The sequence below is a fragment of the Rhinatrema bivittatum genome, chromosome 7 (genome assembly GCF_901001135.1).
Source record: "Rhinatrema bivittatum chromosome 7, aRhiBiv1.1, whole genome shotgun sequence".
NCBI lineage: Eukaryota > Metazoa > Chordata > Amphibia > Gymnophiona > Rhinatrematidae > Rhinatrema > Rhinatrema bivittatum.
Window position 1 is genome coordinate 96128819 of NC_042621.1, and position 26209 is coordinate 96155027.

At 42.8% G+C, this 26209-nt stretch overlaps 1 protein-coding gene across 2 annotated transcripts in view; it reads left to right on the plus strand.

Annotated features, from left to right (window-relative positions):
* ELMO3 (engulfment and cell motility 3) overlaps positions 1 to 26209 on the plus strand; it is an 86883-nt gene that overhangs the window by 26106 nt on the left and 34568 nt on the right. The window contains exons 3-9 of one of the 2 annotated variants that reach the window (XM_029608752.1): positions 3413 to 3544; positions 7121 to 7161; positions 9245 to 9317; positions 15316 to 15366; positions 20464 to 20633; positions 22109 to 22208; positions 22633 to 22784. In XM_029608752.1, the coding sequence (XP_029464612.1) occupies positions 3467 to 3544; positions 7121 to 7161; positions 9245 to 9317; positions 15316 to 15366; positions 20464 to 20633; positions 22109 to 22208; positions 22633 to 22784 (665 nt within the window). In that variant the 5' untranslated portion in view covers positions 3413 to 3466. The remainder of the gene's footprint in view (positions 1 to 3412; positions 3545 to 7120; positions 7162 to 9244; positions 9318 to 15315; positions 15367 to 20463; positions 20634 to 22108; positions 22209 to 22632; positions 22785 to 26209) is intronic. The other variant, XM_029608753.1, reaches the window with a different exon arrangement.

A 26209-nucleotide genomic window follows, 5' to 3' on the forward strand; every position in this document is an offset into this window, starting at 1 on the left:
CGCAGAATCCTTTCTTTCATGTACGGTATTTACTGTCAACTTCTAGTTGCATACACTCATTTCTAATGTTATAATGTTCATTGTATTTGATCTTAATGATTTTAATAAGTTATTGTTCTGATTCATTCTCTGTCATTTTATTATGAATTTAAATGTAACTGGTTGTTTCATTGTAAACCGGAGTGAAGGCAATGTATGCTATACATCAGTATATAAACAAATGCTAAATAAATACTCAAGTAGAAAAGCATGAAAACCTCTTCAGCGTCTAATTGAATATCAAGATCAATACTCCCCTTGGCAGCTAATGTGGTCAAATGTGGCAGTTTTATAGACTGTTGAATAGAAGAGACCCACACAGATACTTTAGTATCAAAGAAGGCATCTTCCTCATCAGAAAAAGTGAAGTACCCCTCCTGCCCTCTACTAAAGCTTGAGCAATAATGCTTAGTCTGCAGATGGCCATAATAATGATTATTTAGTAGGTCCCAAGTCCTGGAATGATAACGTTATCTTAGATTCTGGATCATAAAATTGCCTCACTCCGTATAACCCCTGATCCCTCCAATCAAAAAAGACCCGTGAGCCCAGTCTTGCTGGAAAATCTAGGTTCCCCATCAAGGATAAAAAGGGCAATACATTCATAAAGCATGCCACCACTTCCAAGCCCTCTGAAATGTCCTAAAACAAAAAGAACCACAGAACTCGCTAGCTGCCAGCTCCCCTGGCCCATGCAATACATTTATAGGCTTATACAGCACATCCACATCTTTCAGCAAGCCCTCTGGATCAAATTCAGAACCCCGGGACGCCCAATCCTGCACATAGCTAAGTAAAGATGCGACATTATATATACGAAGATCAGGTATCACCAGTCCCCTTTCTTCTTTCCCCACTCTTAATGTGTAATAACTCGCCCTAGCTCTTTTACCATTCCATATGAAGGATGGGAGCAAAGACCGGGATCTGTCTGTGTCCCTCTGCTTCTCCCAATCTGGATCTCGCGAATGAGACATCACATCACATCACAAAACTGATGATATACATGTATAGAAGTGGCCACCCACATACCATCAGTTTTGCATGCACCACCGAAACGAATCAACCAACGAATGCACTTCCCTAATATTCTATGCAATATTTATTTCTAATTTTTTTTTTTAAGTATGTAAGTATTTACTTTTGTACTTGTTAGCTCCATTTTCTGCATCTAGTAGGTATATCTGAAATACACCATACACTATTTTGTTCATATTTTTTAATGTTGGAAGAAGTGCGGTAAGTAGGGTAGTGTCCACTTGTAAAATTTCATCCCTATTTCCCTGATGTGCACAATGTAAACTTTGGTTGTCTGACCCACCTTTTTTGTGCCACAGCTCCTTCTGTTCCTTCCTGGAGCATGAAATTGCCCCCAATTTGTTGAGGAGACAACAAAGCACCACTTGAAATTGGGCCCTCCAGGTCCGTCCATCCTGCCAGCTCCACAGCACTGTCGTCATTCCCTGCTAGCCTCGGTTTAAACTCAGCAGCATCAGAGTCTGATGTGTGTGGAGTAGTTATTTTTACATTTGTAAAATGGGCCTAAATATCACACTGAAATGTAAATATAGTATTTGCTGAGACTCTTGAAGTTTTGCAGCATTCGGTAGTCTGTGACAGAAATAAAGAATAAGGTCTCTCAGTTTAAGCCGGCAAAGGCTCCAGGACTTGATGGCATGGGCCCAGAATTTTCTGGGCTTAAGATAAATGATGCCAAATCACAAGCATTTCCCGTAGGTTTATCTGGGCAGACGAGTTTCCCTTTGGGCTGATAGGGAATTGAAATACCTGGGGATTGATTTGGCACACTTTGAAAAGACTTTATATAATTTGAATATTGGATGTGGGCTGGATGGTATAGACAAACTTTTGAAGAAGTGGAGGCATTTGCCCTTATTAATTGGGCAGGTATGCAGTGGCTGAAATGGTCATTCTGCCAAAGACACTGTACATCAACGGTCAATAGTTTCCCTGATCACCCCGGAGCCCTTTTTAAAAACTAGCGCTAAATTGTCCAGTCTGAGGAGGGGCTGATTTTTCTCTCAGATGACATTCCACCGTAGTAGAAGCAATAAAATAGCGATCCCGTCCACACAGTACCTGGTACTTCCTAAAGTATCTTCAGAGGCACCGCATACCTGCTCCAAAACATGAAATCCACTGTCTGTCATGCTTCATGCGTCAGTACGTGAATTAACTGAGATAAACCCAAAGTCGGCCATACACCCCATAACATCTGTGGGTAGCCCTCCTCCCACGTCCACATCCATATGCAGACTAAAATCGCCTTGCACAACAAAGTGAGGAAAACGAACAGAAAAATCTGGCCTCGTGTTCATTACCAGAACTCTCTGGAATAGAGCTGGAGAAATCTCTAGGGGGGGGGGGGGGGGGGGAATGCTACGTTAAAAAATAAAATTGGGGACATTTACTCTCCAGCGTCCATTGCCCATTGAGAGCAGATTTACCTGCATCCTTACCCCGGTAAAGCCCATTAAACCTCCCAGGAGAGGATAGCAGGGGTCCTGTTTCAGCCTTGCTTGCTGGTGGGTTAATCTGCTAATCTTCTTTCCCATTTCCCTTTGGGTTCCGTCTGAATATTTTGTTTTGGTGTCCCCCCTCTCTTCTGTTTTCTCCTATCTCTGCAGCTTTTGTGCTTCGCTGCTATTAGCAGTTTGTTGTTGGCGTATATAAGATTTCCTGCTGTTAGTGCAAGGTGTCTTTTTATTGTTTGGTGTCCTGCAAGGGTCGATCCTGTTTTAAGTAGTACTAACACAACTATTTTTTAAATAATTCAATTGGCATATAAAACACACACAATTGTCACCTTTTTTTTTTTATTTGATTCTTTAGGTGATTAATAGGGTTTGAAGCTTTTGAAAGCTGATACATGGAAAAATTTTGAATAGAGCAGATTTGGAAGGAGAAATTTTGGGAGTTGTGTTACAATGAAGATGCGAAGCTTTTATTGTAAACAGATTTAAAAAGGGCAGTGAAAGATGCTGAGCACAAATGAAAGGTGGCCAGGAAAGGCAGGAAACCAGGCTGGTTGATATTTTGAACTTCATAATTACTGCTGTGGCTTTAGCTTCCTTGGAAGATTAAATTATGGAATATGATGTGGACAACGACAAACTTGGCCACTTCATTTAACACTTTTTCAGTTAAGTTGGATGAGTTTTTAGAAGTTAATAGAATTAATGCATATTCAGTATCTAATTCAAGGACATGCTATTTACTCCATGTGGAATCTGGAAGGATATATACGTTTTTTTACTCTGTCTGAAATTCAGCAGCATATTTTTCTCATCTCACTCTGACCCATTCCTCCATTACTCAGATGTTTTGAATGCATCCGTGTTTCTCTTTCCAGACAGACAGATGTCCCAGCAGCAACCTCCCTCTTCAGAAGCAGCTAGGGGAGAGCATGCCACCCACAAAAGATATTGTGAAGGTCGCCATACAGATGATGGGGGCTTATCCACAGCTCATTGACTTGAACCAGGTAATCGGCCCCCTGTTATCTGACAGCTTTCGAAGAGGAGGCAGGACTAGATTTGCCCTTTCCGGTTTCAGTCTTCAGGCCACGGATGCCGCGCACTAAGAACTGGGGCTGCAGGAGATGGAAGCGCGGGCAGCTTCTCTAGTCCCGTTCTGCCTGACTTTCTGAAGCTTATAGAATGGAGGGGAGAGACGCCACAGGGAATGGCTAGGAGGAAGCTAGTGCTACAGGAGCTCTCTCTGCTGCTGACGGGGGCAGGGCCGAAAGAGGAGTCTGGAGTCCTCTCTGGCACTGCTGGGAGGAGATGCCCTGCTGGATTTAAGCAGAGGCAACAAGGGCAGCTGACCTGGGCGCCAGATTCTGGAGGTGCCAAATATCCAGGCCAAAGAGGATCCTGCTTCCCACTTGTTTGAGGGCCGTGTGCTGGCAGAACTTCAAAGGGACGCCACCGTGGCCCTTTGCCCAAAGGCGTCAAAATCTGGTCCTGGCCGGAGTCCTCTCTGCTACACGGCCGGGAATTGCCGGGAGGGGACGTGTTGCTGGGGTTCTCGCTGATAATGGCAAAGCTTTGCTGGGAGAAGGAGCTCTGCTCATATCCTCTCTGATAGCCGATGCTGCTGGAGTCCCCTGTGCAGGGGGGGAGAGAGCCAGACCACTGAAGCTCTCGGGGATCTGACTCAACCTTGGTAGAACAACTTTAGAGCAAACTGTCAGTCCAGGCTCCCAGCCTCAGTAAAATAAAGACCCTGGGCCTCTTGGCCCTGTGGCCTTATACAAAGAAGCACCCAGAGATTTGAATAGCCAAGTTCTTAAGAAATTTCGGACAAAGGTCTGCCTTTTGATTTCCTCAGCTCTGAATGTTTACCGGAGGCAGGCCAGAAAAAGATCTGCTTTCAGTGTCGGGGCTGGGCCATTACAGAACATAGCACAGGCCTGACTTTTTAAAAACATCAACCTTTAAGCAGCTCTATGAGCCCATCGGAGCCTAAGCCCTCACTCGGGGAGACAGCCACAGCCAGGTACTATCGCAGGCAAGGTAAGCAGATAATTTTAGGCAGGGAATATCCCCCTTCTTGTTACCAATTTGTGGCTGGCTTACCTGACTCTCTGGATTCACCACACTCGGCTGGAGTCCTCCCACACGTTTGCAGGCCATCAGGCTGATGCAATAAAGTGCGCTCATCCTAGTGCACAGGTTTGGACGCGAGTGTTTTGGATGTGCTAGACTAGCACCCAACGCAATAAAATGAGCGCATGCAGAACACGCGCCCAAACAAACGCGTAGCCGATAGCGCTCATCACACGTTAAAGTCCATGCAGATGAGGCTATTAGCTATTGCCCCCTGATGCAGAAAAACGCTGGGTGCCCAATGCGCACTTTTTAATGCGGCAAATTTAACTCTAGCCCCGTAGCTGGCTTTAAATCAGTCCGCGAGTCAAGGACTCGTCCCGTATGGTTCCTGCCTTTATTCCTAAATACCTACTTCTCACGGTGTTTAAGAATAAAGGTATGATGTAACGTCTTCATGAAAAAAAAATCCTGGATGCATAATATACTTGTACAGTAGACGCACTCCAGGCCGATTTCGCTCCTTGCTATTGTGTGTGTGTTACTAGGCATCCAGAAATCGACTTGAAGCGGGATAAACAGACGCTCATATTGTGGGAACACAGCCACGTCTCCTGGGTGCCCGATGCATTTGAGTGCTAGGGGCGCACAATTCTTCCCTAGGACGTCCTTTTAAACGCAGCAGCTCATTAAAGTATAGCAACAGGAACCCAGGAGAGGTGGCTGTGTGTGTGTTTGCACATTGTATTGCATCAGCCCCCATAGATTCTGTGAGGCACGGGCTTTTTCTATGGTTTATTTGGTTTTTAGACCGTCAAATCAGTAAAAACCTTCAGGACGGTGTACAATCCATTAAAACAGGGAAATACAATAGATAGCAATAAAAGATAATAACAGCTAAAATTACAAAGTAGAAATAAAATTAAACTAAAGCTGTTAAAATTAGACTAAAATATAAAATAAAACATAAACATCCTACTAAAGTTAAGGAAACACCATAAATAAATTAATAATAAACAAAGTAAAAGCATAATGTGAAATTACCCACTCTCTGCATAGGCGCACTTAAAAAGCCACGTTTAAATTTCTTAAGGTCTGTTTGCAGCTAGACTGTTTGCAGCTAGACTTTTTTCACTCCGTGCACTATCAGGCTGTGGAATCCTTTGTCAGAGGGCATGATCAAGGTGACTAGCACAGCAGGGTTTAAAAGAGAATTGGACAAGTTCCACAACTTGGGTCCTGCAATAGAAATTGCCCTTTCACGTACCTCACATAATCTTGCTGTTTTTATTGTGGGAATTGTTGTTAAATCTTTATTGGCAGATCCCAGATTTTTTTTTTGTGGAACAGGTAGTCTAATTGCTGTATTGAGCCAGTCTCTTTTATTTCCATGAATTATGGTGTGGATGATGATGATGGCAGGGTGTGGCTGCATGAATCAGCACTTTTTTTTTTCCTGTACTCTTATCTCCTTGCCTGCTTGGTTTGGTAAGGAAGGATTCTTTTTATGGCTCTGGGAGGCTATTTCTGCTTCAGTTCCTTGGGAGGGAAAATTCACTCTTGCGCAGAAGGCACTGCTGGAGATTGACACGATTGTGGAGCCCTCTCTTGATCCAACGCTTTCCTGCTGTTCTCTCTGGGGCTGTGATCCTGTGGTGCTGAAGTCCGCTCTGGCACGGCTAAGGCACTGCTGAAAGATCTTGCCAGAATCCTCTTTATCACTTACAGGGCACAGCTAGGAAGGGGGCCTTCTGCTGGAGTCTTCTCTGGTACTAATGAGGCACTGCTATAGAATCAAAGAAACATAGAAATGACGGCAGAAAAGACCAATCGGCCCATCTAGTCTGCCCAGCAAGCTCCCACACTTATTTTCCCATACTTATCTGTTTCACCAACCACCAACTTCAGGGCTCTTGTTGGTAACTGTTTGATTCCAATTTCCTGCCATCCCCTGTCATTGATGCAGAGAGTAATGTTGGAGTTGCATCAAAGGTGAGCATAAGGCTTATGGTCAAGGGTTGTAACCGCCGCATCAAGCAAGTTACCCCGATGCTTGTTTATCCAGACTGCACAGATCAATGCCTTGTTGGATGATGTTTGAATATAAATCCTGTTTTCCTCACTTCCCCCTACTGTTGAAGCAGAGAGCAATGCTGTATATGCTTTCAAAGTGATGTATCAGGCTTAATTGGTTTAGGGTATTAACCACTGTAATAAGCAGCTACCCCCAGGATTGTTTACCCAGATTGTGAAGTTCAGTCCTTGTTGGTTGTTGCCTGAATGTAATCCTTTGCACTGACAGGGTGCAGTTAGGAGAATGCTGGAGTGTTCTCTGGTTCTAACGTGTCTCTGTTTGGGAAGAAGCTCCCAGTTATATCTGTGGTGTGTACTAGAGGACTGTGTTAGAATGGGAGGTGGTAAAGTCTAATAACAGTCAGTGGGGATGGAGTCAAAAGGCTTTGCTGGCTTTAAAGTACAGGATTAACATGATTATTTTTCTCCCTTTGCAGACCAAGCCATTGTCATCTGTCTTAAAGGAAGTTTGTGATGCGTGAGTAACTTTTCTCTGTTCCTCTGGTATCTCTGCCTTTCTTACTGCAGTCAGCATCCCCTTTGTGCTCTCTTGATACCCTCCCTGTTCCTGCTTCAGAATGAATGGCACTGCTGCTGCTGCTACTCTTTCTAAAATACTGCTTAGAATTGATTAAACGAGGGGAAATGTATGAGTAGGGTGGAACGAGTAAATAAAGGATGGTTATTTACGCTTTCCAATAATACTAAAACAAGGAGACATTCCATGAAACGCACAACCAGCAGATTTTAAACAGATTATAGAAAGTACTTTTTTCACTCCAGGCTGTGGAATCCTTTGCCAGAGGGCATGATCAAGATAATTGGACAAGTTCCTGGAGGAAAAGCCCATAACACATTATTAGCCAGGTAGACTAAAGAAAGCCATTGCTAACAGGAATTAGATCTGCTTTATGGGACCTGGATTGGCCACTGTGGAGCAGGATGCTGAGCTCGATTGACCTTAGTCTGACCCAGCATGGCATTTCCTATGTTCTTGTGAGTAACCTGGGTTCAATTCCTAGCTCAGATCTTCTGCTTCCCAGGTTGGCCATGGCTGGGGATGCTGCAGAGGTTCACAACCCCAGGGGAAGGGCATCATAGTCATTGTGCAATGGTGACACCTTGTGGTCAGATTTAGGGTTGAGGATTGCAGGGTTCAGAAAGAGGTTCTAGTGCTGGGCCCTCAGCCAAGGACTGTCCATGCAAGGATCGGACTAGAGTAAGTTGGGAGGGGGAAACATCTGAGTAGTTGGGAATGAAGGCTCGAGATACCAGATTCCAGCCCTGGTTCCAACTGAGCTGGAAGCTGCCAAGTTAAAAAAAAACAAAAAACCCCAACCCAAAAAACCCCCCAGGAATTTATTAAAACCTTATGCTAAGTGTGTTGGATTGTCGCTGTCCATCATTGTAAGCGTTCAATCCTTGACCTTCCTGGACTATCAGGGGGTTGAAGCACCCTATGTTTGGACAGCAGAGATGAAGGGAAATGGGATAGACGAGTGATTTGTTTTGGTCTCACGGGAGGCGGGAATTTTCAAATTGCCAGCATTGGGTCAGAATCTGTGGGTACTCTTTATCCGCAAACGTTGCACCCGCATTTTCACTTTGAAACTTACCATGGGTACCAATTACCCATGGACATTGCACCTCCTTTTAATGTGCGTGCTGTTTTCATGGAAAATGTACATAGAGTTGAAAACGCAATTTACATGCATTATTCCCCATCCCCAGGGCTAAAGTAGCCCTGGGGAACATCTCTTCTAAATAATTATAAATATATAAACATCTCTTCTAAATAATTTCAAGAATGTTGGTATATAAAAAATTCTAAATAAATAAATAAATACAGTTAAAGGACATGTGTTGCGGACAGTAATTTCCAGATGGCCAACTTTAAAAGGTGAATTTCAGAAGCCCGGCACAAGCATCAACTGGGAGAGGCGTGCAGCAGTCGGGCTGGAACGCCCTGACTGAATTTAGAAAAACTGCCCAGAAATGCCCATCTCCTGCTGTCTGCACATGTCGAAAGTTTTCAGAAAGGGGCAGGGCATGGCCAAGAGCTGTACGCATAAATGCTTGCGCGCCAAGGTCCAGTGGCATGTAAGCTTACTTCTGCTAGGGATGACGCGTAAGTTAGAGCCATTTCTCAGGGCTTACTGGGCAGCGTGCAGGCTATCAAACTAGGAGGGTTTGGAGGACCTAGCTGGGCGAACTGATGAAACTGGCAGTGGCGTGCACACAAGCCCCTTTTAAAATTCCCCAATTTACCCTTCAAATTGGGTGCATGTATGCGATATTTTATAACCTATGTGCGCGCAAGGTATAAAATGACTGCGTGTCTTGGCACCGACGCGCACGCGCGCCAAAGAGCGCCTGTGCATCAGTTTGAAAGTTACTGTCCCTGTGTGTAAATTACTCGTTAAATGGCGTTGAAAATTGCCCTCAGAATGTTTGGCAAGGGAGAGGTTACCTTGCATGGATCTAATCTCTTTACACCTGGTGGATGTAACCAAACAGGAGGTGAAACGTAGCTCTGACAGCTTTTTTTCTTATTACTGCAGGTGGAACCTCAATAACTCCGAACAATATGCGCTGCAGTATGTGGACGGACAACAGACGTACATCACAGAGACGGTGAGCGCAACTTCATGCACTCCTCATCATCTCTCAGCTTTCTTTGTCCCCTCCCTAGAGTTTTGCATTCTGCCTAATGCCACTTTCGTACAAAACAAATACTCATCACACAGCGTTTGCTAGCTTCCCAACAACATGTGCTCCATAGAGCCTAATGACGTTTCCCTGGTTATATTCTCACCCAGAGAGAATGAGGAGAAGTGGAAGGTGTGATAGAGCAGGCTTATTCAAAAGCTAAGGCCAATGTCACAATGGGAGAACTGCCCCAGCAGATGCAGATAAAGACAGATAAGTGTGCGCTCTTCAGCTACAGTACAATGGGGCTGCTATCTAGTGTCCGATGCTAACATTGTTACATGTGAAGCTGAATACATACCATTCCTTTTTTTATTCACATATTGGAGTTGGATTCAGAATATTGCTCCTTGGCAAATATTTGCCAAAAAAAAAAAGCTATGTTTATGTAGTTAGTTTTATTTTAATTAAGTTGTGTGCAGAAGTTCAGGCAATGAATTTCTAAGTGAACAGAAGCTGACGCAGCCTCTTCATGGTACAAAGTTAAACATGATATCTTTTTCCAGTTTTTTTAATGCAAATTTGCTCTTTGCTGATTTTAAGAGATTGCAGATTATAAAACAATGAATGTGGCATATGCAAACGTTTGGACACCTCCTTTGGCCTAAAGAACAGCTTCCAAACATTTCCTGTAGCTCAGCTAAGAGTCTTTCTATTCTTGCTTTTGGAATTTTGTTTTCCCCATTCCTTCTTGCAGAACTCCTCTAGCTCAGAAATATTCTTAAGTTTCTTTGCATGCACTGCATGTTTGAGATCTCTCCACAGATTTTAAAAAAATATTCAGGTCTGGGAAATGGGAAGGCCATTCCAAAACTTTCATCTTTCTTTCCTGTTTGATTTTGAAGTATGTTTTGGATCATTGCATTGCTGAAATATCCAATCTCTTTTCAGCTTAAATGTCTTCACTGACATTACATTAGCTTTGCATATGTCACTATTTAGGTGAATCCATTCTTTATTCCATCTGCACAATGTTTCTTGTGCCACTGGCTGCCACACCCCCCCCCCCCCAAAGCATAATTGATCCACCCCCATGCTTAACGGTTGGCAAGGGTTTTTTCTTCAAATGTATTTTTTGTGGTTATGGCCGAACAGTTTAATTTTAGATTCATCTGTCCAAAGCATTTTGTTCCAAAAGATTTTAGGTTTATCAAAGTTTTGTTTTGCATACTTTAGACCAGGGGTCCCCAAACTCAATCCTCTAGGGCCACAACTTGATTGGGTTTTCAGAATTTCTACAAGGAATATTCATGAAATCCATTTGCATGCACTGCCTCTATTGTATGTAAATAGATCTCTTGTGTATTCTGAAAACCCAACCTCTGTCCTTGAGGACAGAATTTGGGGACTCCTGCTTTAGATGATGACTTTTGTAATAAGGTCATAGAAAAGGTTTCCTTCTGATAACTTTCCCAGGCAGGTCATTGTTCTGTAAGCAATGCTGTACTGGGGACCTGTGGACAGCTGTTGTAGTGGTATCTAAACTTTTCAGCAGGACGTTTACAGTGATTTGTGGGTTCTGTTTTGCAGATTTGACCAATTTTCAGGCAATTCTGTGAGAAATGTTTCTTGACCTTCCAGATCGTGTCCTAATTTGAACAGTTCTATGTAATTTCCATTTCTTCACAATGTTTCTGACAGTTGAAATTGATAGCTTAGAAGCCTTTAGAGATTTGTTTTATAGACTTATGCTTTGTAAGAGTGAATTAATGTGGTATATAAATGTTTTTAATAAATACAATTTTCAAAAGCTTGAACAGCTGTTGCTTAGAGAAACCCATGGTTGTTGAAAGTAGACAGAAGAACAATCACAACCTGAGAGGTTAGAAGGATCAGTGTATTTGTTCAAACCTGGAATTGTCTTCACCTGATTAGTTGAAGGCCTAATAAATCATTTAACCTTTTGGACTTTATTTGCAAACTTTTTAAAGAAAGTAGTGATAAATCAACTAGAAGGGTGTCTAAATTTGCTTATGCCATTATTTACTGTTTTATTATTTTCAGTCTGTTAAAATCAGCAAATAGTAAAAACTGCAGAAAAATGTGATTAATTTTATAAACAGAGAGGTGGCCAATCAAAATAAGAGTTCAAAAATTAAATAACTTCATTGAGTACCATTAGAAATGTATAAATAATCCCCCAATATCAGCAGTCACTAAATGATTAGAATGTATTTATTGCTTGGAAAAGATCACTGTTTATAAGTGGCATAATATTTCTAGATTTGAGGAGATATGGGATCCATATGTAAAGTGAAAAGTCTCCCTACAAAACACTTGGGCCAAATAAGACAATACGTTTTGAGCAGTGGGTTTTTATGTGTTCAGAATTCAGCTGCCTTCCCAGAATCCTTGGCTTCGGATATTCGCTGCATGGCAGGGAGCCACCTTTGCATGTTCTGACACAGGACCCGACAAAGAGACACATAGGTTGTGCGTGCGCAGTCTGAGAGGGTCAGGTAGTTACCCCGATGATGATGATGTCACACTCTCAAAACTACTTGAGACTACCTAGACCTGGACTCCTTGCCTTGGCAACAAGTTCCTTAGCCTGTTCCTGGTTCCTGCCTTGCTTGCTGTGTGCCTAGTTCTGGACGCTACTTCTGCCTGCTTGCTGCCCGTCTCGACCTTGGACCATTCTGGATTCTGCTTGCCCGCTGCCTGCCTCGATCCCGGACTACCTCCTGGCTTCTGCCTGTGCCTGATTGTGTCTTGGCATCTGCCCAAGTCCTGCTGGCCGTCCGCACCGAGGGCCCAACGTGAGGGAACGATGGGTTAGTGTCGGTGAAGCTTCCTCGGGTCCCTCTTTGGCATTTCTGCCTGTGTCAGGCTCATCACTGGTGCTTCTTGCTGCCTCACCACACAGGGGTCCACATCACCGCCTGTAGTCCGAAAGGGCTAACGGAGTGGCCAGAGGGCCAACCCCCCTGACATCAGCAAGGGCTGCCTTCTAACATGATATATATATGCCAAGAGCCTGGAGGATCCGGTTTGTTTGCTTATTTTAATATTGATTTATTTATTTATTTATTTTTATATACCGGTGTTCGATTTTACATATCACATCGGTTTATATTTAAACAAAATATTCTCTTGTTATGCATTTTCATTTTCTTTAGCTTATTTCCATTTCTTAGCTCCGTGTGTTATAGAGTATGTTGCTGTGGGGTTTGCTTTATGCATTAAACAGTAAAATCTAAATTGGAAAAAAATGATTTAGGTTTCACACCAGAAAATCTAAATGAAAGGTGAGGTTATCAGAAACAGAACAGGTTGTGGCATATGAAATGTTAGCCAGTCCAAGACAGTTTAATCACATCACCTCTGTAAGGCTGCCATCCTCCTCCTGTTTCATGTTAAGAGCGGGGAAGGTTTAGGGTGGGAAGGGGTGAACTGGAGATGGGAGGGAGGGAACCCTGCAAGGTGTGTACTGCTCTTGGCATTCAGTGTCTAACTTGAACCCCTAGACAGTCAACTAAACCTGTTCCCTAGCTGCAGATTTCGGATCAACTCAGTTTTTGGTTACCAAAAGCATTTATGTGAATGAAGAACAGTTCAACGCCCACAGTAGATGAGAAAGTCCCAAGAGTAGCTGAACAGGTTGATGAGATTGATACAGCTGGGATAAGTTTCTCTGAGGTGAAAAGATGATCCCTCTCAGATCCCAAAAGAGGGTGGGTAAAAGCTGTTACCTGCCAAAAGCCTACCTCAAACTGAATGTCTCTGCAGGAAAATTGTCCCAGAGATTACTTGGGTGAAGGGCCCAATAGAAAGAGGCAAATGAACACAGACAGAGAGACAAATGAAACAGATACCAGAGACACTAGCAGAACCCTTATCCACTCTCTCACCTCCTCCCTCTTAGACTATTGAAACCTGCTCCTCACAGGTCTCCCAGCAAGCCACCTCTCTCCACTGCAATCTGTCCTAAATTCAGCTTCATGACTTTTTTCTCCAAAGTCACTGTGCTCACATAACCCCTCTTCTAAAGTCACTGCATTGGTTCCCTATCCCCTCCCGCATACAGTTCAAGCTCCTCTTTCTCACCTAGAACTGCCTTCACTTTGCAGCTCCTCACCTCCTCTCCTCTCTTATTTCTCTCTGCACCCTGCCTCGTGCATGCCGCTCTCTCACCTCTTCTCCTCTCTTATCTCTCTCTGCACCCCTCCTTGTGCATGCCGCTCGTCAGATAAGTCACTCCTATCTGTGCCCTTCTCCTCTACTGCCAGTTCCCGACTCCGTGCTTTCCACCTGGCGGAGCCCTGTGCTTGGAATAGTCTTCCTGAACTGGTGCGTCTTGCTCCCTCTCTTGCCATGTTTAAATCCCATCTAAAGACCCACCTTTTTTAAACTGCTTTTACATCTTATGTCTGAATGTCTGCTTTTAGTCTTGTTAACTTTCTTTTCTTTTTAACCATTGTCTTGCTTTATGAAACACTCCGAGTCTCTTGTCCTGTATGATTGTCTTTATTAGATGGTAAGCTCTATTGAGCAGGGACTGGCTTTTTTTGTGTTTGTACAGCGCTGTGTATGTCATGTGGTGCTATAGAAATGTTTAGTAGTAGTAGGATAGATCCAATAAGGAGCCCAGAAATATTCAGATAATAACCAATCAGACAAAAGAGCTCTACAACATGCAGAGACTCTAAGATAAGCGATACCATAAGATAGCATTGAGTGGCAGCATAATAAAGAAACATAAACGTACACTGCGGGGGCAAAACCCAGGGTGAATGAGGGTGAGTAGGATGGAGGAGGAAGGGAACCAGGGTGACTGAGAGGTTTGTGGGAAGGAGGGAGTGAACCCAGGTGAGTGAATGGGGGGGTGGGGGGGAACTCAGGTGAGTGAGGGGATTGGAGGGATAAGGGAAAAGGGGATGTGGCTTCCTTCCTTTTCCACCCCATCCCCATCCCCTTCACCTCTACCCCCTCCCTTTTTCCTCCTCCTTCATCCCAATCTTCCCTCCTTCTCTTCCACCTCATCCCTAACTCTCCTTCTTCCCACCTCCCTTCTCACCCCACTCCTGAGCCCTCTCACCTCATCTCCTCTCATTCTCTTTTCTTTATTCTCTCTGAATCGCCCATCCTCTTCTCCCTCTCCATCTGTGCCTGTCTCTCCATCCTTTAAACCTCTATCACTCCTGCCTGAGATTCCTTCTTCATTTCCCTCCCCTGTGATCTCCTCTCTTCCCCATTACAGATCCCTTCCCCTACTAACCCAGCCCCAATCAAGAAGGTTCCTTTCCCTCTAAGAAAGAACTAAATAAATGAGCTGGCCCCAGAAATGTCATAAAACAGCTTTATTTTTACAAAGTAAAAGAAAAAAAAAAGGATTATTTGAATCGCAAATGTATGCAAATTAGTTGCACAGGATGTTTAAAAATCTGCCAGAGAATCTTGAAAAATCTGCTGCAAGAAACGGGGAACGCTGATCTTATGTTTTTATGATATTGAGGACTGGGGAGGACAACGGGATGGGAAGATGGAGGGGGGAGCATTGGAGGGTACAGACAGTGAAAAGTGGAAGATGGCAAGCAGGGAGGGGTGACCGGAGGAGCCCGGCAGAGGGCGGGTGTGCCAGCTGTAGAAGCGGGACTGCTTGTAAGATATCAGCTCCTTTTTTGTTTTACCGTCCTGGGTAGGTGAGCACGCGTGATCCCGTACTTAATCCGGCAGGCCTCCAGCTTCCCCATGTCTTACCACTAAACTTGAAAACCGCTGACATAACTAGGGAGATGGTTGCCCGAACAGCCATTCTTCTAGGTCCCAGTGAGTCACTAGCCACTGTGCCCAGCTACCACCACCCTGCTCAGCTCAGAAGCAACAGGGGAGAGGCAGGAAGCAGAGGCCTGCTGTGCGTCTTCCTGCAAGGTTCAGGTTTGGGGTTTTTTTTTCATTTGTCCCTTTACTTTTTATATTCTAGAACCGTCTGGAAATTAAGAATGGCAGCATTCTGCGGCTGACCACTGCTCCGGTGCGTAATCAAAACCTACATCTTTTTAGCTTCAGCTCTCTTTCCCTTTATAACGTAAGCTCTCCCTCGCTATTCTTTTTCTCATTCCTCCTTACCGATTTGCTGCACTAGCAGCCCATGTGACAGTGGTGATGCCATCTCGCCTGACCTGTGCTCTCGATGCGTATAAGAGCGTTGGAAGATGCAGGGTGCTGTGCACGAGAACATAGGAAGGCTGTGGCTTGCCTGTAGGAGCACCGTAAGATGACAGATTGCACGTCACCGTGCGACGGCAGGATGGAGAGCTATGAGCTTTCACCATCTCTTTTCTGCTTTTCTCATTGTAGCCTTTTTTTTTTTCTTCCTTTGTTTCGTTTCTCTCTAATAAGTTTATGGTTTTACACACTGAACATGATCGTCCTCTGATTTGGTTTCCACTTGATTATTCTGAGCTGATTGCCCCATGCTTTCTGCAAGATTCTAGTCTGACTTCTACTTAACCTTGGACAGAACTGCTAGCTAAACCCAAACTGGCAGGAGATTTTGTTCCAGCCCTGAGATATATATATATATATATTTTTTTTTTTTGGGTTAGATCTTATTGTTAAGCATTCTGAGATATCTCCTGCTTTTGTGAATACAAAATGCAGGGCAACAAATCACATAATGTTGTTACAATTTTTCCGTATACTATGTTTAAGAAATATATGTTTGAGATTCTTAAGGTATGCACTACATGTATCCCTTTTCTTTCAAAAATATATAACCTTCCACTCACTAGCGGGCCGATTACAGTAAGGAGCGGTAGGAAGAGCTGCGTTAGTGCCAGGCGCACCTGCGTTTGCCGCACACACAGTCCGGCTCACCTACCGCTCGATACTGTATTTAAATAGCTTGCAAATGCAAGCCGCGTCCAAGAAGCGTCCGTGAAGCGTTAGGCCTGCGCAAACCATTTTACTGTATAGGCACTTAATACAGCGCCTATACAGTAACCTGGGTGCGCTGGTACCTGTCATTTCAAATGTCATTTCAAATGACAGGCACCAGGAAGTGGATCCCAACTTTAACCCATGAAAACCTAAAATCCCCTCCTCCCGAAGCGGCTCGACATGTGCCAACTTACCTTTTGTTGTTTTTCAGCCCTTTCAGCCTTCTCTGCCATCCTCCGGAGGGGGCAGCAGGCGGCGAAAGCGACTTGCAGCGGCCCCCCCTCCCCCCCCCCGCGCAGGTCCCGGTTCTCCTGGGAGCCAGCTCGACTTCTGGCTGACAGCTAAACCCCCCCCCCCCCCCCAAAAAAAAAAGACTGCTGAGTTACGGCCTTGGAAGCGAAACGTACTTTCATGGGCTTGAGCGCCCAAATTGACGGGCGCTCAAGCCCATGAAAGCATAGGGACGGGCGTGAGTGACGCACACCATGACTCGCGGCTAGACTCCAGGTTAAAAAAGCGATAGTCGGGGCGCGCGTTACTGAATGGGGGGGAATAGCTAATCCGATCGTTTACATCTCATACACATGCCGCGGGCGGAAAGGGTTACCCGTTGATTTAAAGAGGCGGTAAGAATGGGTTAAAGGGGATAGTGAATCGTGGGTTGGGCTAACGCGGCCAAATTGTGAGTAAAAGGCGGGTTAGAAGCAGGGTAACTGCGGCCGCACTTTACTGTATTGACCTGTAGGAGACTGAAAAGTGAGGGAAAGCCATCCCGACTGTCCCTTGACGGTTTTTGATCTGACTGCATTTTTTGAGAGGTTGGAATACGATCTACTTTGATTGTCCAACTAGCTTTGGACTCAGAGAATGGCTGCTGGAAATGTGTTTTTTTTAAAACTCGGGGGTGTATTGTTTACCTTATTTTATATACTCTCCCAACTTACTTTACTCCGGCCATTGCAACAAGAGTTCTTGGCTGAGTGCTTTGCACCAGGGTCTCCTTTCAAAAACCCTCAGTCATGGGCCTTAAATCCAGCCCCTCGTGCCACCGCTCTCCCAGCCCTCGCCTACTCCTTGTAACTAGGCACTGTTTTATCTTTGTTTTCATTGTTCTGCATATTAATTTTACAATATAATTATGTAAGCCACCATGAAATTTGTGGAATATGCTGGTTAGAAAATGTAATAAAGAAATTAAAGAAATAAATGAATAAATACTCACCTCAGCTAGGAATCGAAGCCAGTTCCCTCTATATGGCAGCGGGTTTCTGATGCATTACGTATAACTACACGTATATAGCTCCAAACAGTCAACATAGTTTGTGTTTCTAGTTGTAAGCTCTCAAATTTCACATTGTTTCTGAATAACAATTCATATGTTTCCTGATATATCACACACTAAAACAAAATATATTCATGAATAACCATATATTAAAGTTATATATACATAACCAATTTATTTAAAAGCAATTCAAAAAATTATCATATAATGAAAAATAACAAAACAATTTAACAAAATACAAAAAAATATAAATTACAATCCTCAAAAGTTCAAAAACTCACCATCTACAATCCTCATAATTCCAAAGAATCCACCTCCCCTACACACACTGGGGTAGATTTTCAAATGGGTACGCGCATACCCCCCAAAAACCTACCCCAAACCCCCCCCTGCGCGCGCCGAGCCTATTTTGCATAGGCTCGGCAGCGCGCGCAAGTCCCGGGGCTTGCATGGAGAGGTGTGCCGGGGGGCGCAGCGGTCGTGACGTGGCGTTTCGGGGGCGTGGCGCGGGTGACGTGACGTTTCGCCGGCGGCGCCGTGGGCGTGGTTTCGGCCCAGGGGCGTGGCCGCGCCCTCCGGAACAGCCCCTGGGTCGGGTGATGGCGTGCCAGCAGATTTACATCTGCCTCCGGCAAGCGTAAATCCAGCGATAAAGGTAGGGGGGGGGGTTTAGATAGGGCCGGGGGGGTGGGTTAGGTAGGGGAAGGGAGGAGAAGGTGAGGGGAAGGCGAAAGAAAGTTCCCTCCGAGGCTGCTCTGATTTCGGAGCGGCCTCTGAGGGAACGGAGGCAGGCTGCGCGGCTCAGCGCGTGCAGGCTGCCCAAAATTGGCAGCCTTGCGCGCGCGCCGATCCCGGATTTTAATGGATACGCGCGGCTACGCACGTATCTTTTGAAATCCCGCGTACTCTTGTTCACGCTAAATTATAAAATCTACCCCACTGTATACATTTAAGAAAACATACAAATACAAAAAAAAGTTCTTAATTCAACGAAACATACATAAAACAAATTAATACAGAGGAAGAGGAAGCAATTTTTATGGTTCCATCCCCAACTAAATTTGGACTTCGTCTGCTTTAGGGTTTCCCTGCAAATGCATCATAAAATATCAAGGCATTCGTTACTCCTAGGTGTCAGCTTTCTATTTAATAAAATCTCGTATGGCCTCCAGAGGAGCCGACTGTCAGCCCAACATGACAACTTGCTTTAAGATGGAATATGCTGTTCCTTTCTTGAATGCCCTGTTTTGCTAATTTCATAGGGCTTACTTTCCTATTTTTCTCTCTTAAACTCTCTCCAATTTCTGTGGACTAAAATTTGCAGGATTGTTAAACAAAACAAAAAAACCCCCTAAAAAAACCCCCCCAACTTAAATAACCCAAGCAAGTTTAATTAATACAGCACGGTATATGTGCACACTATATAAAATACACGCCTCCATGTTTAATTCTGGGTTATCTGAGAAATGAAAGCCTGTAGACACCATCCTAAGACTGAAATATCCACAAAAGATAAGGACATCAAACTGTAACCAGGCAAAAGGTTCAAAGATAATGCAGAAATTGCAAAAAATGCACTATTATAATAGGGGGTCAGTAAGGCGGATCCCCAGTCTACTCAATCATTCACCCAGGGCCCACTGAGGATGCCGAACACAGTTATTTTTCAAGATTATTTTTTTTGTTGCAGTTGAGAAACATTTAATAAATCATATAACAGCAGAAAGTCAATATCAAACCCCAACATCAGCTGGCATTTTGGACAACCTGCATTGGGGGAAGGTCTGCATAATTTGCTCCAAATGGATCTCCCAATCTCTTACATTTAAAAGGTCTTCTGAACTTGGCCATAATCTGATGGCATTTACAGGGAAAAATCAAGAAGTGATGCCAAAATCCATCCATGTCAAGCTGTCAAAAAAAAACCCAAAAAACAAACGATTGGTGAGAATGGACTTTTCTTAATTACCTTTTAAGAGTTTTGATTGGTTTTAATTCATTTATTTGCTGTTGAAAAGGCCCAATGGCAAAGAAATTAATCAAAACCAATCAAAACTCTTAAAAGGTAATTAACAAAAGTCCATTCTCACTAATACAGTCAGCAAAAGTGAAAATATGCAACAAAAATCAGAGGAAAACTTTAAGATCCATATCTGTATTTAAACTGTGGGGAACCAAAGTATTCAACCAATTAATCCAGTGCTGCTCTGTTTGTAAAAGGCAGTAGGAAAAGTCACTCCCACACCAACTTAGTCAGGGAACATTGGTGATGCAGAACCGAAGATCCTCAAAACGGTGTCCAAAATCAATGCAATGCGTGACCAGTGGTGCCACAAGTTGACCCTTGTCCAAACACCTACGATGTTCTATCATCCTGGTACATGTAGCCCAGGTAGTTTTGCCAACATAGAACTTAGCGCAGGGGCATTTAATCACATAAATGACCCCACTGGTTTGACATGAGTAGAATGGTGAAGGTGGATTTGATAGCCACTGGGAGTGACAACTCTATCCGTGCACATTGATATAGAGCAAAGTGAACAGCGTCTGCAAGGAGCATGACCAGGACTGACTTGGATGTTGGCGTGAAATCAGAACACCCCAACATGTTGAAAGGAACCTTGCTCCTGTGAAAATCAAATGTGCGCATAAATCCTTTCCCCGCCAGAGCGCCACCGTTCAGGAATGCCTACCAGGAGTGCAGGGAAAAGTATGCCTGAAATCATGTTTTGCATGTATCTTTTTCACCCAAAACACCCAGTTGATTTTGAAAGCAACTTGCGCACATAAAACCCAACTTTGGCTTGTGTTTGCTTTCCTACTGCTTTCTCACGGTGCGATCTTTTTGGTTGGAATTTCTCTGTTGGCCTTTGATTAGCATGGTCTGATTGCCCTGCTTCACAATAGGAGCAAGAGGCCCAGAGGCTGTACAGCGGAGTTCAGAGCAGCAACCAGGATGTAAAGTTGGATTCTTTGAAGAAGCTTGCCAGCCTTTCCACAGATATTACCTTTGCACAAGAGTTTATCAGCAGGGATGGGCTGAAAATCCTGTTTCAGATTGTAGAAGAAGGAAACGAGTGAGTATAAAGTTGGATACTGCCAACATTTCAAATTTCATTTCATTCTTACGTTGTTGTACCTTTTAATTGAACCAACATGAAAATTGGGCAGAGACTGTGATGTACATGAATTTTTGAGATCACGCAGTTCCCTTCTGCAAATGCGATCCCATCGTATTAAATGAGCTAAGGAATGCCTCCATGTATTTTTTTTCTGTGATTATAGCTGAAGAAAGGGGCCTGTGTGGTTTTGAAAACTCAAATGCATCTTCATCTGTGCATAATTTTCATCTTAGTCCAATAAAAGTATTATTCCAGGACAACACAACCACGATAACTTCTTATTACACATTTTCTTTTTGAAGAGAATTTTAAGATGTGCAAAGAAGCAGAGGGTCATTTTGTTTATTTTCTACTAAGAAGCAGTGCACAGGAGAATATTTTAGAGTAAGAAGTGGAGGAATGACAACTATTAGAATCCTAAACTAGAATGTTTGACTATTGTGTGCCAGACCAGGATCTTGGAGAAACACCCCTTGTTCTTGAGTGGTCATATTCAGAGTCATTTAGGCAGATAACTCACAAGCTATCGGGCTAGTTGCCGACTTTTGAATATTTTGGTATTTATCTGGATATCTCATTATCAGGCTAAAATTTATCCAGCTAGCTTAGGGGCCTTTTGGGGGCATTTCTGGGAGGAGTTACATTAACCAGCTAAGTTATCCAGGCCAATCCAATATTCAGAGTTAGTTGGATAACATATCCAGGTAAAACTGGTCATAACCAAAGAGCTGCCCTGAAGTTAGACAGAGTATAGACTTTTAAATCTTTCTATGATTTTTTTTTTAAGGCTTTCCCTTGGTTACTATCCCAAGCACTCTGTTATCAAGTCTTGTCATGGTTGCCTTTTGGTCCGTCCCAGTTTTCCACTCATCCAGGCCTCTTGTGATCTTACTTTTTACATGATTTTTGTGGAGGATTTCTGAGCCTCTCTTGCTGGAATTATTTCCTTTTAGGTTACCTCTGGTCTCCGCCTACATGTTCCTCCTTGGTTCCTCATTGGTCTTGTTTTCTCATTGTTTCTCCTTACTTCCTAGCAGTCTTCATTGATTTCCTTTTTATTTTGCCTCACGTTCTTGGGCCTTCCTTCTTGAACTTGGATAGGTGTCTGATAGTACTTCTTCTTTCACTGGTTCAGCCTTAGATCCCGCCAGCTCTCTCTATCTTGGATTTTCTCAGAAACTCATTTGTTCTTTACCTTTGTTTTCGACTTGGTCTTCTTTGCAGTCTCTTCAACTCACTTGTCCTTCCTTTCTCTGTCAGTCTCCTTAGCAGCCTCTCCTGCTTTCTGCTGGAATACTTCTCCTTTTTGTCACAATTGGGCTTCTCTGCGGTTTCTCCAGCTCTCTGTTAGTTCGCTTATCCTTTCTTTTGTCTGTCTCGGTGACATCTCTCTCTGGATTTTACCGCACATTGCTGATTTGGTGTTTCAGGATTGGTGAGATTCTGGCTTATACTCTGAACGCCTTCATGGAGCTTATGGAGCACGGCTTTGTCTCCTGGGAGACACTAAGCCTGACTTTCATTTCAAAGGTAAGAAAATACCTGGAGACCTTTCTTAACTGTGAGGAGAGCCCAGGGGATTTTGGGAAGCAGATTTTGCTTGGGTGGATTAGGATTTTTTTTTTTTAATCATTTTAAAGCTGCCTAATATTAGCTGTATAGAAACTGCATCGCTTCTGAGATGATATGGCTTTTTTTTTAATGATATCTTACCATAGCTAGGGTTTGTCAGTTATAACTGAATGGACCCTCCTGTAACCCTGTCTTAGGCATTTTATTACTGTGCTCAAGGGAAAACCTTTCCTCTGTCCTGTACACATACATAGAGCTCATCACTGAAAGCACTGGATATTCTGAATGAACCAATTTTACAAGATCTCTGTAGTTTTCTATGACATTGACTTGACCACTCTTTGCATGACGACATGATTTACTTTTAGTTCTCCCATTGCAGATAGTGAGCTATGTGAATAAGAATTTAATGGATGCCACTGTCCAGCAGCTCTCACTGGCAATCCTGGAGAACATGGTACTCAGTAGCCCTTACCTCTATAAGCTAGTCAAAAGTGATGTGACGCTGGACAGGCTTGTCACCCACCTGCAGGTGTAAGTATGATGCAAACAGAAGCCAGCCTGCAGTTAGAGGATTATCTATAACCACATCAGTGGAGTCTGCCCTGCAGCTATAAATATTATCCATCTGTCTGCACGGTAGCCGGTATACCTACGCTATAGGGACTGATTTACTAAGGCTCTTTTCCTATTCTAAGTCTATGGGGAAAAGAAATTTAGTAAATCAGGCCCCTATAATAATTATCTGAATATAAGTTTTTAATCTTATGACTATAAAATCAGTGTATAAGTTGATTATGTAAGAAGAAAGGACAATCATTATGTAGACATGAAGCACATGTTGGGGACGTGATCTGTTATGACAATAGCTGCTTGTTATAACTGTGGAATTAGTTTTCCAAATATAAAATATACTGCACTTTTTGGTGTGCCTCTGATCTTCTTTTGTATTTTCTACTTTTGGGGGCTGGGGAGGGAGGTTTGGTTGCGGCACTCAAAGTAATTTTCACCCGTGACTCTTCTTTTCTTACGGTCTGTCCAGAGTGAGCTTCTTGCATTTAACCACGCTCTGTTTTGAGCTTAATGTCACTGAACACTGTTGCTAGCATTATAAAGCAGCAGAGGGTTTTCAATCCCTTGGGATCCTGCCAGGTACTTGTGACCTGGCTTGGTCACTGTGGAAACAGGATACTGGGTTTGATGGACCTTTGGTCTGACCCGGTATGGCAAATCTTATGTTCTAATCAATCACATTGATTGATTGATAAACAACCCTTTTACCTGTATTTCTGGTACTGTGTTAAGCAAGTATTACTGGGAGTTGGATTGTTCCACTTCTAGTTACTTGTACCATGCTAGTTAAGCCTCATCTGAGTTTTGACATACTTAGATGAGGCTTTGAGCATGGTACAAGTGATATTATGGTGCTGCTGGACATCTTGGCAGCATTTGATACAATAGACCATAGTATCTTGTTAAACCGCTTGGGTGCATTAGGACTAACAAGGAAAGTATTAGCTTGGTTCACTTCGTTTTTGTCAAATTGAGCTCTACAAGTCAAGATCGAATCTTATATCTAGTCTTGGCAGACATAACGTCTGGAGTTCCTCAAGGCTCCACATTATTGGCCGAGTTATTCAACATTTATATGACACTATTATGCTGAATACTTGCAAGTCTTGGCTTACATTATAGATTATATGCAGATATGTACTATATTTCCTTACAATTAAATCGACATGGGCACAAACTGAACGAGTTTTATCTAATTATCTTACCACTATTAAAAACTGGTTATCTCAAAACAAATAAGCACTTAATATTCAAAAAAACTGAAATAATACGCTTAGCAAGATTTCCTTTATGTAATGCTCCTTCTGAACTTACTCTTAATGGTCAATGCATTGAAATGAAAAAAACTGTACGAAATCTCGGTATCCAAACTGATCAATCATTAAGCATGAATGCTCAAATTAAGTTTGATTCAGACATCATATCACAAATTAAAGCTATTACATCACCTTAAACCATTTCTTGACTCTGCTGATTTCCAAACTGTTTTGCAGGTACTACTATTTTCTATCACAGATTATTGTAATTCCTTCCACATTGATTTACCTAAGTATACCCTTCGAGCATTACGGATCATTCAAAATTCTGCAGCTCGTTTACTGACTGGCACAGCAGTTCGTGAGCACATTACCCCAGTATTACAGCAACTTCACTGGTTACCAATACCATTCCTAATTCAATATAAACTTGCCACAATTACTCATTCCCTGATTAATAATATACAATCTCCATGGATTAACGCCATCATGAAAATACACTCCCCGGCGTGATCAGAACCTCTTAGAGATTCTCTCCCTTAAATTGGCACGCCTTGATGAAACAAGGGAAAGAGCACTGTCAATAGCCGGTCCAATTTTCTGGAATTCGCTACCAAACAAATTGAGAAGCCTAAATGACCTGAGGTTTTTAAAATTAAAAAAAACACATTAAAAACCTTTTTATTTAAACTTGCTTTTAGTTATTAATTTCATGTCTAATATTTTTTTGACTACATGTCGATTATTTATAAGGATTATATGTGACATCTCGATGTTCTGTTTTTAAAAAAATTGTGAATGTTATACTGTAACCTGCCCTGAACGTGGGAAGGGTGGGTTAAAAATGTTTTAAATAAATAAATAAACCTGTTGCCCAGGGCATTTTAAAATATTCAAAAATATATTATACAGCCTTGACAAATCTAAAATTTGTAAGTGCTTTATAGTAAATTTATAGATGTCATACTGTACAAGGCTGTGACTGTGCACAGGTTGGTCTCGCTTGTCTCTGCATACAAATCCAATGGTCAAGCTTGCATACAGTGATAGTCTTGAATAGTAAATCACGCTGGCACCAATACCTATTAACTTACAGCTAACTGTATGGACAGGGAGGCACCGCACATCGCTGGATGGCTTCTAATCATTTTCCTCAGATGTCTGATTGTATATCGATCTCTGTGCTGAATGCTTCTTTCTCACACCAGAGGCTCTTTTACGATTTAACTTTTTAAATTCCTATGCTGCATTATCCAGGGTCCTAAGCAGCTTACATAAAACCATTCACAATTGATCAACAAACATACATTATGGGCCAGAACTCTCTTCAATATATGGACTATAACCTACTAGCATGAATAGCACTCTTGAGACCTTTCGTTGCTTTCTTAGTCGCAACTCAAGTTAAACAACTCCCTAAACAGAAATGTTATAAAACGTACCTCCTTCCCCGAGAGCATCAGGAAGTCTGTTCCATAATTTTGGACCTGTTACTGCGAACAGCCTCTCTTGTGACGCTGCTAATCTGTCAAACTTAGCAGACAATAGATCCAGCAAGCATTGTCCGGAAGATCGAAGACTTCTCACAGACCAATACATTTTTTTTATTAATGAGCTAATCCATTGCCGGGCTTCATTGCTCAATGCTCCTATGAATCCTTGATAAATTCTTATATCATCTTCTCCATTCCACTGGCAACCAGTATAATGAATACAGAATCGGAGAGACATGTTCAAAGCGCATGGTCCCTGTAAGAATGCACGCTGCAGAATTTTTAATTATTTGAAGAGCTTTTAAATTGGAATGAAGAAGGCCAAGATAGATAGAATTACAGTAGTCTAGTCCTGATACCAGCAATTGCACAACTGTATGAAAATCACGTTTCCAAATATGGTTTAAGCTTCCACAACATCCAAAACTTAAAAAAGGATTTCTGTAAAACTGTTCTAACTTGAGCTTTCAATGATAACTCCGACTCCCAAGTTCCTAGCTTTCTTAAGTTGGACTTTGTGCAACCTTCAAACAGAAAGGACAATGGAAAATAAAATGAAGAAAATCTGCATAGTCTGATAATCTCAGTCTTAGCTAAACTGAGCAATAATCAACTCTTAATAGCACTCAAATAGGTG